At 43.9% G+C, this 19157-nt stretch overlaps 2 protein-coding genes across 2 annotated transcripts in view; both read right to left on the minus strand.

The window, feature by feature from the left end:
- Chd1 (chromodomain helicase DNA binding protein 1) overlaps positions 1-5502 on the minus strand; it is a 62248-nt gene extending 56746 nt beyond the window's left edge. The window contains exons 1-2 of the mRNA XM_051206094.1: positions 5144-5502; positions 3219-3420 (exon numbers count right to left, since the gene is read on the minus strand). Coding sequence (XP_051062051.1) covers positions 3219-3271 — 53 coding nt within the window. The 5' untranslated portion in view covers positions 3272-3420; positions 5144-5502. The remainder of the gene's footprint in view (positions 1-3218; positions 3421-5143) is intronic.
- Fam120b (family with sequence similarity 120B) overlaps positions 1-19157 on the minus strand; it is a 417663-nt gene that overhangs the window by 246650 nt on the left and 151856 nt on the right. The gene's annotated exons all lie outside the window — the stretch shown is intronic.

Here is a 19157-nt window from a genome sequence, read left to right on the forward strand (position 1 = left end):
CAGCCATAACCCACATTTCTAAGCAAGAAAATTTCAAAACTATCAGTTATAACATAGCTAAATGAACCGCTTCTCGAGAGTTCTTTCTTCCACCAATAGTTAAAAAAGACTGCCTTCACATTTCTTTTTCTGTAAAAGTTAAATCCAACCCAAAACACCAAATGGCAACGTCCTTTCAGAGGCTTCCCACAAAGCAAATGAAATTCTGCAAAACACATTTTACATTTCTTAGCCAACACAAATTTGCTTCACTATTTACAATGTATACTAACTTCAAAGGTGGGCCCAAACTAATATTTCCATTGTGATATATTTTCGTTCTTTTTCCCCAGAAAATTCTATCTGTAGAGTTGCTAATGCGGTGCAACCCCTTTTCTTTGTACTGCCTTACACTGAAAGCATTTGGGAGAAAGAGTAGGAAGCATCAATTACAAAGGGTACAGAGATGACAAATGACAAAACAGCAAGAGGAGGCAAGGCAAAAGAAAGCCAACCCCTACATGTCTGATAAATTTCAAAGCACTTGCAAAGCCAGATACCTCATTAGTGAGCAATGCCCCTCAAAAGCACCAAAGCCTGTAAGGCAGGATTACTCAGAATAATTAGAGATATAAGCTCTGCAATCATTTAAGATGGAATATGAATTATAAAAGGAAAGGACATAGCCATGTACTCCTGATCCTCACCTCCACCTTCCTATGCCCTAATGCCCAGTTGGAAAGGAAAGTGCTAAATAATTTCAAAGGGTTTTTTGTTTGTTTTTCACCTCTACTATCAAACTGGCTTTATTACTTCTCCTAGCTTTAGATATGGTAGCAAACACTGGAATAAGTTAAGTGTTCAGACAGTTCCAGCCTGTGATTCCCCTGGCTAAGCAGAGGGGATTGAGAGTCTGACTTCCTATTAGGTGGGTAGTCTGGTTCTGATGATTAGTCCTCGTATAGCTATTTATTAACCATTTCTTTGTGGACCTTAAACAATGTAACTCTTCTATTCACTTGTTACAATGTATCAACAGAAATCTGACTCAAAAGTCAGCAACAGCACTAGAGAGGCCAAAGACCTCAGTACATTCACATCTAGGCTGGTCTACATAATAATCAGGTGAATCAGGTGAACTAGGGCTACACAGTGAAACTCTCAAAATCTCAGTCTCTCTCCCTCTCTCTCTCACACATACACACCCTCTAATCTAACTTCAACTCTGCTGAATCTATAAACTCTACCATAACTATCTTTATTGCAACCTTTTCCCCTTGGTTTTGTGTAGTCCTGACTGCCCTGGAACTCATATATAGATCAGGATGGCCTCAAACTCAAGAGAGGCACTTGCTTCTGTCTCCAGAATACTGGGATTAAAGGTGTGTGCCACCATACTGGTCCCTAAAACTTTTACAGAATTCTTCCATTCCTCGTGTTACATTTGGAAATATTCTGAAACAACTATTTCATGCAAAGATGGTATCAATTCAGGATTTGGTTTGGGTTTTTTGTTGTTGTTGTTTTGCTTATTTTAAATGTTTATTTATATATGGGCATCAAGGTTTTTATTTGCTTGTTTTAAATGTTTATATATTTATGTATGGGCATCAGAGAGCCATGCCACACATGCAAAGAGGCCAACTTGAGAACCAATTCTCTCTTCCTGGGTCTCAGGAATCAAATTCAGTCAACAAGCTTGACAGCAAATGTCTTCACACAGCAATCTCACCCACCCTCAACCCAGTTTTAGGGTTTTTGTTTTGTTTTGGCTTAGTTTTTGGTTTTGTTGTTGTTGTTTGGAAGGGAGGGGCTTTTTTTTTTGTTTGTTTGTTTGTTTGGTTTGGTTTGGTTTTGGTTTTTCAAAACAGGGTTTCCTCTGTGTAGCCTTTCTGTCCTGGAAGTCACTCTATAGAGAAGGCTGGCCTTGAACTCACAGAGATCCACCTGTCTGCCTCCTCAGTGCTGGGATTAAAGGTGTGTGCCACTACTGCCTGGTTCATCTAACTACAGTGTTTTTCCCATAACTGTTTGTTTTATTCTCTATGTTCTTATTAATACTGTTTTCAGAAACTGTCCCATCACCTTTCCTATTTCTTGTCCCTCCCACTTCTCCACCACTGAAATTACTCCAAAACATAATGCTAACTAATAATAAGCAAATGCTCAATGCCCATTGTATCAGAAACCATAAGCTGACAGTGTCTCGTATAAGTCGTAATTTTTAGTAAGTAGTGTAATTCCCATTTTACAAGAACAAAAATCAGAATGGAGTAATTCATCTCAATTCACATTAAGTAACTGACAGAGTTGGGATTAACTATATAGTCAGATTCCAACATCTACTGTGCTGATTTTTTTATGTAAGTATATATAAACATATGGGCTGTAGCAGTAATGTGGAGACTACTAAATATGTAGAGGGACAAAAAGAATGTAATGGTGTTGGACCAGGCAGTGATATGTGCCTATAATCTCAGTGCCCCTTTCAATAAAAGGGTGGGAAATCTTGATGAGGTCAGCATGAACTATAAGACCCTGCCTTTAAAAAGAGAGGAAAAGAGATTGTCTTACACATAAAAATGACTTAATTTCCATTAACTTTAGTTCTAATTATATTATATAGTCCAAGTTAAAAACTCTAAAACTCCAATATGCAAATAAAATAGACTAACTTCACATCAATTTTGTCTAAAGTTTTCTGCAGTGAAGAAATGTTTCCTATTAGTGCTGTCCAATATAGTGGACACATGTCATATGTCATTTAGTTACTACTTGAAGAGTCTGGTGTGACTAACAGAATTTTGAACATTTTGTAATCGAAATAGTTGCATTCAGCTAGTAGCTACAGACACTGCACTGGCTAACACAGGCATAAAACATAAAATTCCAGAAAAAGAGGAATGTGGAAATCCTTCCTGCATTTATTTGGACAGTTCCCTAACAGTCAAATCAATGTATATCTCTTTACTGTTTCAGCTTCAATTAACTCAAACAATATAAACCTCCAATAGATTTAAATAGGTCAAAAGTCTTTTACAGTTGCTCTCTGCTATCTTCATACACTCACACTCACACACACACACACACACACACACTCACACACACACACCTGTAACATCTACAAAACTGCTATTAGGAGAATCTCTGTAACTTCTGCCCAGTAAGATAGTTTTATAAAAACACTCAGAACAAGCTTTTCAGTTCTCAAGCAGCCAGCTGATTTAGTGCCTGCTTACCTTGATTCTGCACTGCCATTTCTAACACTTTCTTCATCACTGTGTCCATTCATTGTAAATATCAAATGGTTTTAAAATAAAACACAAATCGTCCCACTTTAGTAAAAGATGAATATAAATGCCAACTTCCTCGAATATCAAAATTTCAAAGATGAATTTTCTTCAACATTCACAGGTTTCCCGGGGATCCTCTCTGATTCACCTGGGGAAAATATATTAGCAGTTAAAAACATATGCTGTAGGAAAACAAGTAAGCCCGATTTAGGACTCACAGTAATGTAGCTAGGCCATTACATTAAACTAGAGGTGACAAGATATGAATGGAAGCCTTTTACTTACAACTAGGCATCTATTAAAACATTCTTAATTAGTTACTAGAATCTAGCCTGCCACTAGTGCTGTTTTGACAGAAGAAATTTAAAAGATTTGTAGGGCAAAAAACTTTTCAAGGCTAATTGCTACTGTGTAACACTACTTATACAGATTACTAAAACAAAGTGATACCATGTAACACTCCCCCCCAAAGGTTACATCAGTGAACCTCTAATCCCTATTACCATGAACTTCATATTCCAGCTAAGGAAAGTTTTTAAATGCCCATATGGAAAAGAGTGTGGTAAAAAGGTATCACGATTTGGGCAAAAATGCAAACGTCAAAACAGAGGTTTTTAATCAGGTAGAGTGAAAGGGGGGGGGAAACATTTATCTGATTCGGTACTTAAGAAGCCTTGAAAAGCATAAAATGGTGATACAAAGATTATACACTGTATCCTCTTTTCAAGGCAGGCGATTGCCTAGAGGTGGGTACCAAGACAAACAGTATTTCCACCTCTCAAGATTTCACCAGAGCACTAGAGTCACCTACAAGCCAACCACGAATAAACAAAGGAGATCTCTGGCAGGGGAGGGAGAGGAAGGAGCGGGGGAAGGAGACGTCAGATCCTTCCCCAGCCAGAAAGTACCAAGACACACACACACACACGGAAAGGCAGAGTTGTTCTCCGACTCCAGCAGAGACTTAACTCTGATTATTTCCACTCCACAGAACAGAAGGATCGGACCGGCTGCTGCCCACCTCGGGCCCGGGGGACCCCCGGACTCCGCACCTGGTGGATCAGGATTTCGAACCTGCAGAGCTCAACCTTCTATATACCTCTCGGCCAGAGCAGGTTATCTAAAACCCACAGCACTCGACAGCAATTCCTAACGTTAACTATTAATTCCAGCCTCGGTGAAAGAGCTTTAACTATTAAACCGTGCCCAAGTCCTCCTGCTCCTCCTCCTCCTCTCCGGAAAGTCTGCGCAGAGAAAAGTTCACTCGCCTGGGCGCTCCTTCCCTTTCACCTTCCTCTCCCCTCAAGATGGCTTTCCCCGTCCGCTGCCTCACCTCCTTTCTCCGCCTCGGCGCCCTGCCCTAAGTTCTGCCCCGGGCGCCCGGGACTCCGGACGCTCCCGCGCCTCAACAATGAGAGTCCCCCCGAAGTCGCCCGGGCTCTGCAAGAAGCCTGCCTCCCCTCCCTCGCTCCCTCCCTCCCCGGCCTGGCAGTTGCCGGGGCTCCGGCTAAGTTTGCCGGGAGGCGCCGTGCGGGGCGGCCCGGCACCTTCTCTCCCCGCAGCCGGGCGCCGCGGCCTCCTTCCCGCCGCCCGCCGCCCGCCGCCCGCAGCCCGCCGCGCGCCGCGCGCCCTCCCGGGCTCGCCCGGCCGCCGCCCCCTCCCCCTCGCGCTCCCCACGTGCTGGTCCCCGCCGCGCGCCGGGCAGCGCCGCCAGGCCGCCGAGGGTGCCTGCGCCGGGCCGCTCTCCCACGCCCCCGGCGCCGCGCCGGGCCGGGCCGGGCCGGGCAGGGCCTCGCGGGCCGGGCCGCGCCGCGCCGGGCCTCGCCTCGCCGGCCTCCCCGGCCTCGCCGACCTCACCGACCCGTCCTTACCGGAGGGCGCGGGGCGGAGGGCTGCGCGGGCCGGCGCCCCGGCAGGAGGATGCCCCCGCGCGCGGGGCCCGCGATCCTGGACGCCCAGGCCGCGGGACCCGCGCCGCGGACGGCGGAGGGGGAGGGGAGGCCGCGGGCGGAGACGCGCGGGGCAGCGGCGGAGCGGCTCCCACGATCAGTTCATCTCCGGGCGCCGAGGCCGAGCGGGAAGTACCGAGGGCGCCTCCTCCGTCCGCGCTCCCGCCCCGCCGCTTATCGGCCGCCGGCAGCCGCCATGACGCCGAGACCGCGAGCGAGCGAGCGCAACCGTCTCCGCCGCGCGGCGCCGCCGAGGTCGCCGTCGCCTCCGCCTCCCGAGCGACGTCACCGCCTGGGCTCACTCCCCTTCCCGGCGCGCGGCGGAGGCGGCGGCGCGCACGCCCGGCCTTTCCGCCGACGACGCGCGAGCGCGGGGAGGGGCGGGGCGGGGCGCGCAGCGCAGCGCAGCGCAGAGCAGAGCAGAGGCGGCGCGCGCCCCTTCTCCACCCCGCGCTCCGCCTCGGCGATCGATCGCCCCGCGCGGGGCTCCCGGAGACCGGTGCTCCTGTCACCGCACCGGTGCGCGGGGACCCGGGGCCGGCCCCGCCGTGGGTGTCGGCGACGCGCGTCCGGTGCCCCGGGTCCGGTCCTGAGCGGCTGCGTCACCCGGGCAGCCTGGGAACCCGGCCATTGGGCAACCTTGTCGCCTCCCGCTGTGTTACTCGCCTGGGCGACCTGCGGCTAAGTCTGCTCCCGGGCGGGGCCCTAGTGAAAGAGAGAAAATAAGAGTTCTGGCTGTTGACATCCCGTGACGCCACTTGATTCGTGTGTGGGTGGCCCGTGCCTAGTTCGTAAAAGAACTTTTACAACGCGCCTGCCTAGGTCCCTCCCTGGAGGGCGGGTAGAATTGGAACGAGAAAGAAGTCTACTGGTAACTGTCTGGGTCTAAGGTGCTGCAACTTAGTTGACTTTTTCTGTCACCACAGTACCCACGGGCCTTAGTCTGCCGGAAGCAGAGTCGCTTCAAGCAAGGTGATGTAGCAATCTATGATCTATGTATGGTTTTTAATTTTGTTTTTATTGTGCTTTTTTTTTTCTTTTGTTCTGAAAGAGCTTCTTATTATGTAGCCCAGGGTAGCCTCAGGATAATCCTATCACCTTGGAAGCCTTGTGGTTACAGGCATGTGTCACCACACGAAGGCTGACTGTTTTTGCAAGTGTTACCATTTTCTGTTCGTTTGCTGACTTGTTTTTAAATAAAAATTATTTCTGACTTTAATTTTAAAATGTTGTGTTTTGTCTTTTGTTTTGTATTTTTTTTTTTTTAAGAGAGTATACAATCACAGGGCTCATGCCTTTAATCCCAACGCTTGGGAGGCAGAGGCAAGCGGATCTCTGTGAGTTGGAGGCCAGCTTAAGTCTACAGATACAACTCAGGCTATTCTTAGAGTTGGTGGAATTATAGTTGTACTCACCATGTGAGGCTAATTTTTAAAACTTCCTAGTTTGTTGTTTGAGATTAGATTTGCTGTAAAGGCCCGCCTTCGAAGTCAAATGAGTTTGACTGCCATAATATTCTCCAAATAATTCTTAAGCTATTTGGAAAATTTCTAATAAACTTTTTAACTTTGAAGCTTTATGTTTTTAATAAAATAACAATATACTTTCACTAGAATGTTTTAATAATATAGAGAAATACAATGTATAAAAAATTGCAACAAGCTGACCATAGGTGGTGCAAGCCTTTAGTCCCAGCACTCGAGAAGCAGAGGCAAGTGGATCTCTGTGAGTTTGAGGCCAGCCTGGTTTACAGAACTAGTTCCAGGACGGCCTCCAAAGCCACAGAGAAACCCTGTCTCGAAAAACAAAACAAAACAAAAAATTTCAACAGTCTTGCTTGTTTGGGTCTTAAAGGTCAAGGTGTAATGACAAAAAAAAAAAAAAAAAGTGTTTTTGGATATCTTTGCTGCATGATTAAATTCTTAAGTATTTTTTTAATAAACAATCTTTTTGCATTTTATTTCTTGTTAGTATTGGCCTGTGTACCACAGTATATATGGAGGCCAGAGACAATTTAGAGGCATTGGTTCTCTTCTTCCTCCATGTGAATCCAAGGGATGTAACTCAGATTCTTAAAGCTTGAAACCCACAGAGATCTGCTTGCCTCTGCCCCCCAAGTGCTGGGATCAAAGGGCATGTACTACCACCACCCTACTTGCATCTCCTGCTAGTACAGCAAAGAGCAGAGTAATTGTCTGAACATGAAAATTGCCCAAATTCCAGAAAATTAGCATTAGCAGTGAGGGGTTTGGGTTTCTTTCACTACTATTCAATTTCCCCTTGGAACACTTCATAGTCCTTTGGGAGAGCATGACATTTTCATTCTGACATGTTACTTTGTGAAACCTTATTTCTGATACATTCTACTAATTAAGTGTAGCATTAATAATAAAAACCCAGAGACAGGTACTGGGTTTCAAGCTGAACATTAAAAAAGCAAAACATCCAAGATACTAAATAGTTCTTAACTGTACCAAGACTAAGTCTAACAAATGGCAATCCTGTCCTCAGAGTAACTGCAAACTGGAGTGCTCGCCACCAAAACTCAGACTGCACTGAGCTCCTGCCTTATATTCTCCCTAGTGCTGGGATTAAAAGTGTGAGCTCTGTTTCTCTATAAAACCGATTCAATCTCATGTATCCCAGGGTGGCCTTGAACTCACAGAGATCCAATTTACTCTGTCTCCCAAGTGCTGGAATTAAAGGTGTGTTCACCACTGCCTTGCCTCTATGGCTAACTAGTGGCTTAGATTTGTGGCTAACTAGTAGCATAAGGCTCTTAACTAGGTGTGTGGCTAACTAGTAGCTTGTGTAGTTTTTTTGTTTTGTGTGTGTGTGTGTGTGTGTGTGTGTGTGTGTGTGTGTGGCTAACTAGTTAAGAGTTAGCTCTTAACTAGGTGTGTGGCTAACTATTGGCTTACTAGTTAAGACTTAGCTCTTAACTAGGTGTGTGGTTAACTAGTAGCTTAGGTCTGCATTCTTTATGCTTTATTAGATCATAAACAAAATATCATCACAGTGAAGATTGCCAATGGATATCTGTAATGGTTAATCTTGGTTAATCATCACTGTCAACGTGATTGGATTGAGAAATATCTAAAAGATGTAAAATATAGAACTGGATATGTTTATGAGGTCATTTCCAAAGAAAATTAAAGGTTGAAGCACCTACCTCATCCTTGCATGGATTCGAATTTTGATGGACTATTGAGATGTTGTGGGACTATGATGGGTAGGGCCTCAGTGGAGGAAGCGAATCACCAGGAAATCACCAGGAGTGGGCCTGAGAAAACAGCATTTTGGATCTGGCCTCAAAATAATGAACTGAAATGTTTGTTTTGTTGTGTTTTGTTTTTTTTGAGACAGGGTTTCTCTGTGTTGCTTTGGAACTCGCTCTGTAGACCAGGCTGGCCTCAAACTCACACAGATCGCCTTGCCTCTGCCTCCCAAGTGCTGGGCTTAAAGGCGTGTGCCACCAATGCCCAGCTGGGAGTAAATATATTCTTTCACCTACTTAATATTAGAGTCTGACTTAAGATTGTTCCACTTAGTATTTTTTTTTTTTTTTTTTTAATGGCCATGTGGGAACTGACACACATTCTGTAGGAACAACTTTTGAATCTTGATCTTTTTCTGGGCTAAAGACATGCCCTGAAAGACACAGTGATTTCTCACAGGTCCTCATCAGACTTGGTGATCCTAAGGCACCCAACACAAATTCACATATCAATGTTACTGAGTTATTGTATTGTGTAGGTCACACGGATTAGATGCACTTTCAACTAAGGGTGTTTTCAGTTTTAGCCTATGACATCAACTCTAGTGCCTTGCCAAACAGGATGAATTTTCCAAATGTGTGTAAATTTATAACGTTCTTTGATAGGCTTGTGAAATTTTAAGACATAGTAAATGTGACACATTTTCTACTTTTCTAATCATAATTATAAGAATTACTGTTCACAGAAGTGGACAGAACACTTTCTAGTGTCTTAGCTCTGCACTCTGAGCTCCAGGCAAGCTTTACTTGTTATAGCATAAACAAAATGTCACCACATGGGGATTTTGACTGACAAATTATTTTCTTTTAAAAAGTGTTTTGCTGGGTGTTGGTGGTACACACCTTTCATCATTTGGGTCCTGCAGATCAAATTCAGGTCATCAGACTGGACAACAACTGCCCTTACTGGCTGAGCAATCCTGCTAACTGATAAATTTTTTCCTTTTCTAGACATGGATACCTGTAGGGCACAGTCTCCCTATCTTAACTAACATGACTTTGATTCCTGGGCTCAAGTCAACCTCCTGTCTCAGCCTGAGAGCTGGGACTACATGCTTGTATGATTCTACCTCTTTACATTTTAAGTCCCTTAATGTCAATAAAATTTCAAATGGAAGGTTCTTAAAGATGATTCTAAGAGGCCACTAAGTATAAATCTAATAGATATTGGGTAAATATAAAGATATAACTTCCTCTGCTTTCAAAATTAAATGTGTATGTGTATATTCAGTAAAAAAGATAAATTATCAGAAAGAGTTCATCAATGTTGCTATGCCTTCTTTTCAGATTTTTTTTTAAGACAAGGTTTCACTGTGTTGCCCTGGCTGTCCTGGAACTCCCTCCTTAGAGCAGGCTGGTCTTGAACTCACAGAGATCCTCCTGCCTTGACCTCCCGAGTGCTGGGATTAAAGACTTTCTACCACCACCCTGGGAACCATGACAATTCTTATAAAGGAAAACACTTAATTGGGGCTGGCTTATAACATCATTATTGTCATGGTGGGGAGCATGGCACCATGCAGGCAGACATGGTGCTGGAGAAGTATCTGAGAGTTCTACATCCAGACTGGCAGGCAGCAGGAGGGAAGAGAGACACTGAGCCTGGCTTAGGCTTCTGAAACCTCAAAATCCACCTCCCAGTAACACACTTCCTCCAACAAGGCCACGCCTCCCAATAGTGCCTCTCCATGTAAGCCTGTGGGGGCATTTTTATTCAGACAAGCACATTTTGCTTCTGAAACCCTTGAGTACGGAGACTATCCACACTGCATTATATTAAGTCATTGTGTAAACTTTTTTCATTTCATACATGCTGCTAAGGGATAGGGAATTGTCATAGAGCAAAACCAGACAAGTCCAGGGTTTAATGAGGGAAGTAACCACACAGAATTCAAAACTGAGAAGTATAAATTTAAGAAGATACATAACCCATAATGAATACATCTTCAAGTGTTTAAAAAAAGTCCATGCCAGGCTCTCTCTCTCTCTCTCTCTCTCTCTCTCTCTCTCTCTCTCTCTCTCTCCCTATCCCCCCCACTCCTCCTCCTCTCTCTCTCTCTGCCTGCAGATTAGGATGTAACTCTCAGCCACTGCCCTAGCACCGTGAGTGCCACCATGCTCCAGCCATAACCACCCCCCATGACAATAACAGACTAAACCTCTGAAACTGTAAAGCCAGCCCCTAATTAAATGCTCTTTTATAAGAGTTGCCTTGGTCATGGTGTCTCTTCACAGCAATAGAGCAGTGACTAAAACAGCTGCTATGACAAACAAATCACCAACATAGTTTCCAAGAAGCAAAGGTTCTGGCTTACAGTTGGCATGTATTTAGTGGCAGATATATGGGGCAGCTGGTCGCATAGTTTCTATAGTCAGAAGGAAAAGAGGTGAATGCTGTTGCTTAGCTTGCTTTCTTGTTTTTACTTAGTCCTGGAGTAGTGCTGCCCACAAGCCTTCCTACCCAAGTTAAACCTTTCTAAATGCATTACAGACACAAACAAAAGTGTGTTTTCCTGGTAACTCTAAAGTTAGTCAAGTTGACAGTGAAGATTAGCCACCACAGTAAAGGGTTAGAATACATAGTACTAAGAGAGCAAACAGCGGCTGAGTGAGAGAGTCTACAAAGGCAAGGATATTCAGTAGATTGTATAGGAATAGGAGACCATCAGAGGGATTTTAGCTTGATGGTCACCGGTTCCCATAGCAAAGAACTGTTTCGTTGAGCAATATGGCCATAAGACAGATTGAAATGGAATGCGGCAAATGATAAATAAATAGAATGAATCTAAACTTCTCACAGGGTTCGACTTTCTTTCTATTGTGAGGGAATACAACCTTTTTGTTATTTTAAATGTGTATGTGTGCCTGCACGTGGGCATGTGCACGAGTGCAGGCACTCAGGAGCTGCGGTTGTGAACCTTGGAACTGCAGTTACAGGGAGCTGCAAACCACCTGGCATGGGTGCTGGGAACTGAACTTGTAAGGAAATGCTCTTAACCAATGAGCCTCCCCTTCAACCTGGAAAATATCTTTTGTCTCTGAGGATTTTGGCTTATTTGCTTTGATAAAAGACTTTATGTGTTCCAAAGACAGAAACACACACACACACACACACACACACACACACTGGGGGGGGGGGGGTAAGACATGGACTTAGAGTGAAGCCTTAGCTTGATAGCATCAAACAATCAAACAGGCAGTCCTTCAACTACTACACCCTGAGGACTGAGATAACTGGTATACCTGCCATATAACTCTCCCTATTCCCTCCTCCTCTCCCTCCCTGTGATGGTTAATTTCAATTGTCAACTTGAGACAACCCACAGAAGAACCTCAATGAGGAATTGTCTATGTTGGGTTGGCCTATGGTCATGGGGCGGGGGAGCTAGGAAACAAGGCTGTCTTAAGTTAATTGACATGGGATGACTCAGCCCAGTGTGGGGAGCACCATTCCCAATCAGGAAGTCCTGAACCATGTAAAAGTGAAGAAACCCAGCTGAGCATAAGCCCAAAGGCAAATGAGCATGCATGCATCCATTCTCTCTCTGCACTTGACTATCCATGCGATGTCGTGACTGCCTCAAATTCCTGCCACTTCAATTTCCCAGAAGTAATGGGTTGTAATTTAGAATTGTGAAGTAAAATAAAAATGTTCTCTCCCCCAAAGTTGCTTGTCAGGATGGTACCACAGCAACAGAAATAAAAGGAGGATACTCCCTTTCTCCTTTGCTGCCTTTTAATTTTTACTATGTCTATTGTGTGCATGTTTATACATGTGTTTGTGTGTGGGATTATGCATGTGAGTGTAGGTGCTCACAGAGACCTGGAAGCCCAAAACACCAGACCTGTAGCTTACATGGATGCTGAGAAACAGACAGAGGTTCTTTTAAAAACAGCAAGTATTAACAGTGAGCTCTCTCTCTCTCCAGTCCTCCTTCCTTCGGTGTGTGTGTGTGTGTGTGTGTGTTTGCATTGGTGTTTTGCTTGCATGCGTGTCTGTATGACGATGTCAGATCCACTGGAACTGGAGTTACTGACAGTTGTGAAATGCCTTGTAGGTGCTGGGAATTGAACCTGGGTCCTCTAGAAGAACAGTCAGTGCTCTTAACCATTGAGCCATCTTTCCAGGCCCTTCCTTTCTTCCTCTTAATAACTTCATTTGTCATGCTATAACTCAGGCTCGCCTCAAACTCATGATCTCCTCCTGGCTTAGCCTCTATTGAATGCGGGGATTACACATATATGTGTACAAACATTCCTACTTCTGGAAGGCAATAATCTTTTGAGATAAGGTTGAATATATCAGAGACGAGTTAGCTGCAGAGACTAAAACACACTAACCACTAGAGAAAGTATATATATGAATTTTAAGTCTAATTTATGCAAATAATGTTTTCCTGTATTCTTAGAATAAGGAACTGAACAAAAACATTGTTTTTATGGTTACAAGATATGGGTAGCATGGTGACCTGAAAGAGATAGCTGCCATAAGTCTCAGGCATTTGAATACTTCATCCCCTCTTGGTGGCTGTTGGGGAAACATAAGAGGAGGTATGGCACTGAAGGAGGAGGTGTCCTTGGGGGTGGACTCAAAGACCATGCCATTCCCAGTAATCTCTTCCTGCCTCCCAACGCTCAATGCTTTTTGCTGTGGCGTCATAGGCTGTAACCCTCTGAGATAAACACTTTATTCTATAAAAGTTGCCTTGGTGTTTGGTCACAGTAATAGAAAAGTAACCAATACAGGTGACCACTTGCCCAGTAAAATTTCTGTGAGCTCCTAGTCCCCTACTAATGCATATACTTCCAGAAGTTTAGAAGATGTTTGTTAATTGTGTCAAAATTAGAACAACCTGAAAGGCTTTGCTCAAGCCTTACCTCAGAAGAGTCTGTCCCACTGCTGAGGTAGAGCCCTGCAAGTGTATTCTTTTAAAGCTCCCCAAGGGTGAGCAAAAACACCATTAATCTTGAGAAACAGTCATGTCGCCCTCATAACAACTGTGCTGACTCCAGTAACTTAGTGTTTAGATGCAGTGTGGAGAGATCAGGACTCTACTTACAAATAGTGGGTCTTTTTGTTTGTTTGGGGTTTTTTTTGTTTGTTTGTTTTGTTTTGTTTTGTTTTGAGTCAGGGTTTCTCTGTGTGGCACCTCTGGCTGTCCTGAAACTATCTTTGTACACCAGTGAGGATCTGGTTTTGAATTAACTGAGATCTGGCTGCCTCTGCCTTTGCCTCTGCTGGGATGTGTGCCACCACATCCAACCCAAACATTGATTCTTTTTTATGTTTTGCTTTTTGAGACAGTGTTACTCCATGTAGCTTTTGGAGCCTGTCCTAGAACTCTCTCTGTAGACCACGTTGGCTTTGAACTCACAGAGATCCACCTGCCTCTGCCTCCAGAGTGCTGGAATTAAAGGCGTGTGACACCGACGCCGGGCTTCAAACATTGATTCTTAACAGCAGTTAGAAGGTGACTTTTGCCCCCATGAGGGATAAGTGGCAAAAATCTGGAAACATCTGTGGTTGTCATGGTGAATGAGTCTCATGGAGCTAATGTGCTCATACACAGTAGTTTGAAGACAAGGGCACTTCTGGAGATCCTACCATGCATCAGTCAGCTGCTTTTGTCCCTCAACAAAGCTTCAGCTGACTACCTCGGTGCTTCCCACCATGATGACCATGGACTAACCCTCTGAAACTGTAAGCAAGCCCCCAACTAAACGGTTTTTCTTTTTCATTTTTTTTTCTTTTTTTCTTAGTCAAAATCTTTGAAGTCTGGTTGACAATTCCCTATATTTAAAACAATGAAAGTAACCATAAAAGCCAATTTTAAGCTACTTCTGTACTTACACAAACCACAGAGAAAGTAACTGGCCAAATCAAGAGAAGGGAAGGGTTATATAGACTTCCCGTTATAAGGTGGGAATTCAGTGTGCTATGCAATAACAATTTTTTTAACCTAAAGTGACTTAAAACTCAAATTATATTGTAGCCAAATATTTTTTAAACTTTCAAATGTATGAGTTACTACATACTAAGTTTCAAAGTGCATATAGGAAAGAGATACATTCTAAACAAGGTTTCCAGATTGAAATAGAGTGTATTAATCTGGGTCCTCTAGAGAAACAGAACTGATAGAACAAATACACACACACACACACACACACACACACACACACACATATATATATATATATATATATATAGAGAGAGAGAGAGAGAGAGAGAGAGAGAAGCTTACAAGCTGTGGTCTGGCTAGTCCAACAGTGGCTATCTCCTGACGAAAAGTCCAAGAATCCAATACTAACTCAGTCCAAGAGGCTGAATGCCTCAGCCATTCTTCAGTATATATCAGAGCCCCAAAGAAGCAGGCTCTAATACCAGTGAACTTGCCAGGGACAGTGAAGGCAAGGCAGGCAAACAGCAAAAGCTTCCTTCTCCCTTGTCCTGTATATAGGCTGCCACCAGAAGGTGTGGCCCAGATTTAGCATAGGTCTTCCCACCTCAAATGACTAAAAAAAAAAAAAATCCCTCACCCTCACAGGTGTGCCCAGCTGCTCTGGCATTAGTTGATTCCACCCGTAGTCAAGTTGATAGCCAAGAACAGCCACAGCATGCCAGGCAGTGCTGGCACACGCCTTTAATCCCCACACTTGAGAGGTAGAGGCAAATGGATCTCAGTGAATTCTAGGCCATCCTGGTTTACAAAGCAGGATTCCAGGACAGCCAGGGCTACCCAAAGAAACCCTATCTCAAAAAAAAAAAAAAAAAAAAAAAAAAGAAAAAAGAAAAAGAAAAAGAAAAAAAAAAGAAAGAAAGGAAGAAGAGAAAAGAAAAAAAAAAGCCATCCCATAGAGCAAGTGGCCAGATTTGCTCCAAATTTGACCAATTTGACAGTTATCAGCTCACTTTTGTACCCATCATCTGTGACCTGTGGTATGAGAATGTAAGGCCAGACAAGAAGAATGGGCATGCTGAATTGTAACAAGTTTTTGCCACACTGTTTCCATTATGGCCCTTTACAATAATAGAAGAAACAGAGTCTCCAAGGTGCAGCCGATGTAAGATACCCCAGTTCCTCAGGCCCCTCCAAAGAATCCTATACTGCCCCTTCTTGAGTAGGCCTCACAGAAATATGGTGATTCCTTCCCTACCAGTAGCCACCAGGCCCAGAACACACCGTCGTGTATAAATATATCGCTAAAGGTCAAGCCGCAATGCTTACTTACTCTCTTGTCTGACTCAAGGCTGAAGCAGAACAATGTGGAAGGGTAGGGGCCCAGCTGTTGTTGCTAAGAAACAAAAGTCGAACGAACTGACAACTCTCAGTGAAGCCTCGTCCACCATGGTCTTACGCGTTAGTTAAACACAGAAGGAATATTCCTAAGAGAAAACTCACACACAGCCCCCCACAATACAGTACATGTGTGCCGTAAGAGCCCAAAGTCTACAGACCGCAGTCTGTCCTCCAATATAGAAGATTCTTCACCAGACAGAAGTGGGTACCTTTCCCCAGATGAGGATCTCCGATGTCTGTTCTCAGGAGTAAAACCTGAAAGACCCCAGGAAAGGTAATCCAAATCAAGCTATGTTCGTTAACGTTCTACTGCTTTGGTAAGACACCATGACCAAGCCAACTTATGAAGGAAAAAGCTTATTGGGACTCTGTTCCTCAGGGTTAGAATGGACACTGTGGCAGGGAACAGGGCAGCAGGTAGCCAGGCATGGTACTGGTACAGGAGCCGAGAGCTTACATCTTATCCAGAAGAGTAAGGCAGAAAAGGAGCCAACTGGAAAAGGCAAGGGCTTTTGAAACCTCAAAGCCTACTCCCCCCATGACACGCCTCCTCCTAAAAGGCCACACCTCCTAATCCTTTCCAGACAATTCCACCAACTGGAGACCAAGCATTTACAGATATAAGCCTATCTGGGCTCTCTCCTCATTGAAAGCACCACACGAACGTAACCAGACTTTCTAGTAAGTTGTTGGAAGTGGTTCCATGAGCTCATGCCTTAGAAGATTACGTCACCTCATTTGCATGCGACCCCATTCTGCTGGTTTAGTTTATGGTCTTGAACCTTCTGATGTACAGACACTGTGCTGGTAGTCAAAGAAGAAATAAAATAAAATAAAATAAAATAAAATAAAACAACAGTTGTCTTTTGGCTTTTGTTTTGTTTTTTTGAGACAGGGTTTCTCTGCATTGCTTTGGCGCCTGTCCTGGAACTAGCTCTGTACACCAGGCTGGCCTCGAACTCACAGAAATCCATCTGCCTCTGCCTCCTGAGTGCTGGGATTAAATGCATGTGCCACCAACACCTGGTTGTCTTTTGGCTTTTTAAGACAAGGTCTTTTATAACCCAAAGTGCTCTTTAATTTTTCTACGTAGACAAATCTGACCTTATATTACTGATACTGATTCTGTAGCTCCTACATGTTAAACAATGGCATTTAAGATGTGCATTGTGGTAGAATATTAGTTTAAGATGTATTGCATTCATTTACACTTTGGAGTATTTAATTATGCAAAGATATGTTGCCTTCTTTTATTTTGCATTTGCTTAACTCTGTAAAGCTGTGTTACTTGGCCTGCCTAAAACACCAGATTGGTCTAATAAAAAGCTGAACAACCAATAGCTAGGCAGGGGATAGGTTGGGCTGCCAAGCAGAGACAATAAATAGGAGAAGAAATCTAGGACCAAAAAAGGAAGACTGAGGAGCAAGAAAATGAGGAGAGGATGACAGGGGCCAGCCACACAGCCAGAGACAGCGTAAGAAGGAAAAATATATAGAATAAAGAAAGATGAAAAGCCCAGAGGCAAACATAGTTAAAGAAAGAGAAATGGGATAATCTAAATTAGAAAATCTGGCTAAACTAAACTAGGGCCAGGCGTTCCTATGTAAAAATAAGTCTCAGTGTATATTTACTTGGGAGCTGGGTGGCAAGCCACTATACCCAGCTGAACCAGTTGAATTTTATAGTTAATCAATACAGCATAGCATTTATTCACTTCCCGGACGGCATATATATATATATATATATATATATATATATATATATATATATACACACACACACACATGTTCGGACTAGATACTAGGAAAATAATGTCCCGGTAAAATGTGTCACACTACAGCTTCCATGGCAAGATTTTTCCTTTATTTTTCTTTTTTCTCAGATTGTATTCTATTTGCAGGGGAGGGGAGTTGCTGCAAGGGCAGATACAAAGGGACAGGGAAATGAATGGGATTGAGGTGCGTGATGTGAAAACATGAACAATACAAAGAATAAATAAAAACAAAGTTTAAAAAAAAAAAAGATAATGTAGTCCAGCAGCAAAAACAGTGTATGGAAGAGCATGAAGGTAGAATCCTGCCTGGTTTCTATTTGCCCTGATTCTTTTCCCCATCCCACTGCCCACCTATAGGCCAGGGGTGTTTAAAGACAACAGGCAAATCATATCGCCTCACTGCCTAGCACCCCTCAGGACACTTCCAACTCCTATGCATTGGGTCTTACAGGAGCTTGTATGACCTCACCCTGGAGTCAATCAAGTCCTCTCCCTTGTATTTTGCCTCAGCTCACAGTATCCCAGCCAGTTGGCCCCTCTCTCTGCCCACACTCCTGTTTCTTGTTTTGGCTCTGGTTCTGTCTGTGCTTAGAACGCTTTTCTCAGATCTTTGCATGCAGGTGTTGGGCCAGATGTCCCCTCCTTAGAGACCTTTTCCTCCATTGCTTTTCCTGGTGATCCCATTTATCTTCTTTATAGTAATGATGATGATTTACAGTCGTCATGTTTTGCTTGTCTTACTTCTTGTCTATGGCCCTCACGCACAATTAAGCTCCGTGAGAAACTGTTACTGTGAAAAATTTAGGAAAATAAGTCAAGGTTGTCTCTTTTAAAAGTCAGTCTTGCTTGTCTGGGTGTTCTAGAAGGTGAGGCAACTGCTTGTATATATCCCTGACCGAGGATAGGTCTGTTTGGGGAAGCTCTGCCTCTTCAACCCAGCCCTGAGTTTCGGACCAGCCAAGGATATACAGTTAGACCCTGCACCAAGAAAAATGTCAGTTTTGCAACATAATGTCCACAGTACAAGCTGACATTGTTAGTTCAACGTCCGTCTGTCTGTCCTCCTTCCCTCTATAGAGCATAGGGGTCACATAGGCCAGATTTAGAGGTCAGAATGATTGACCTGAATCAACTGGCCTAATCCAAACCCCTTGCCAATCTAGTAAATTTATGGGTAGGTCTACAACAACAAATTAATGACATTCCCTACACCATAGGTGACAGTTAACAGATGGACTCATAGCCCAGTTTGGAGTTATTAACTATGAGAGATCTGTTTAGAAATTCAGAAAAGGTGACCAGAGGGCGGGGCTAGGCGTGGTGGCTCAGGTCTGTAATCTAGTAATCAGTAGGTAAAAGAGGGTCAGGAGTTCAATTTCACTGGTCATTAAGGACAACTTGGACTACGTCTTAAATTAAGAGAGTTGGGTGTGGTGGCACACACCTTTGATCCTGGTACTTGGAAGCAGGGGACTGGCAAGTCTCTCTGATTTTTGAAGCCAGCTAGTTCTAGTCCAGCCAGGCCTACCATGAGACCTTGCTTCTAAATTATTAATTAACTAACAATAAAATAAGAGGCTGGAGAG

This window comes from Phodopus roborovskii, unplaced genomic scaffold (genome assembly GCF_943737965.1).
Source record: "Phodopus roborovskii unplaced genomic scaffold, PHOROB, whole genome shotgun sequence".
Classification (NCBI taxonomy): Eukaryota; Metazoa; Chordata; class Mammalia; order Rodentia; family Cricetidae; genus Phodopus; species Phodopus roborovskii.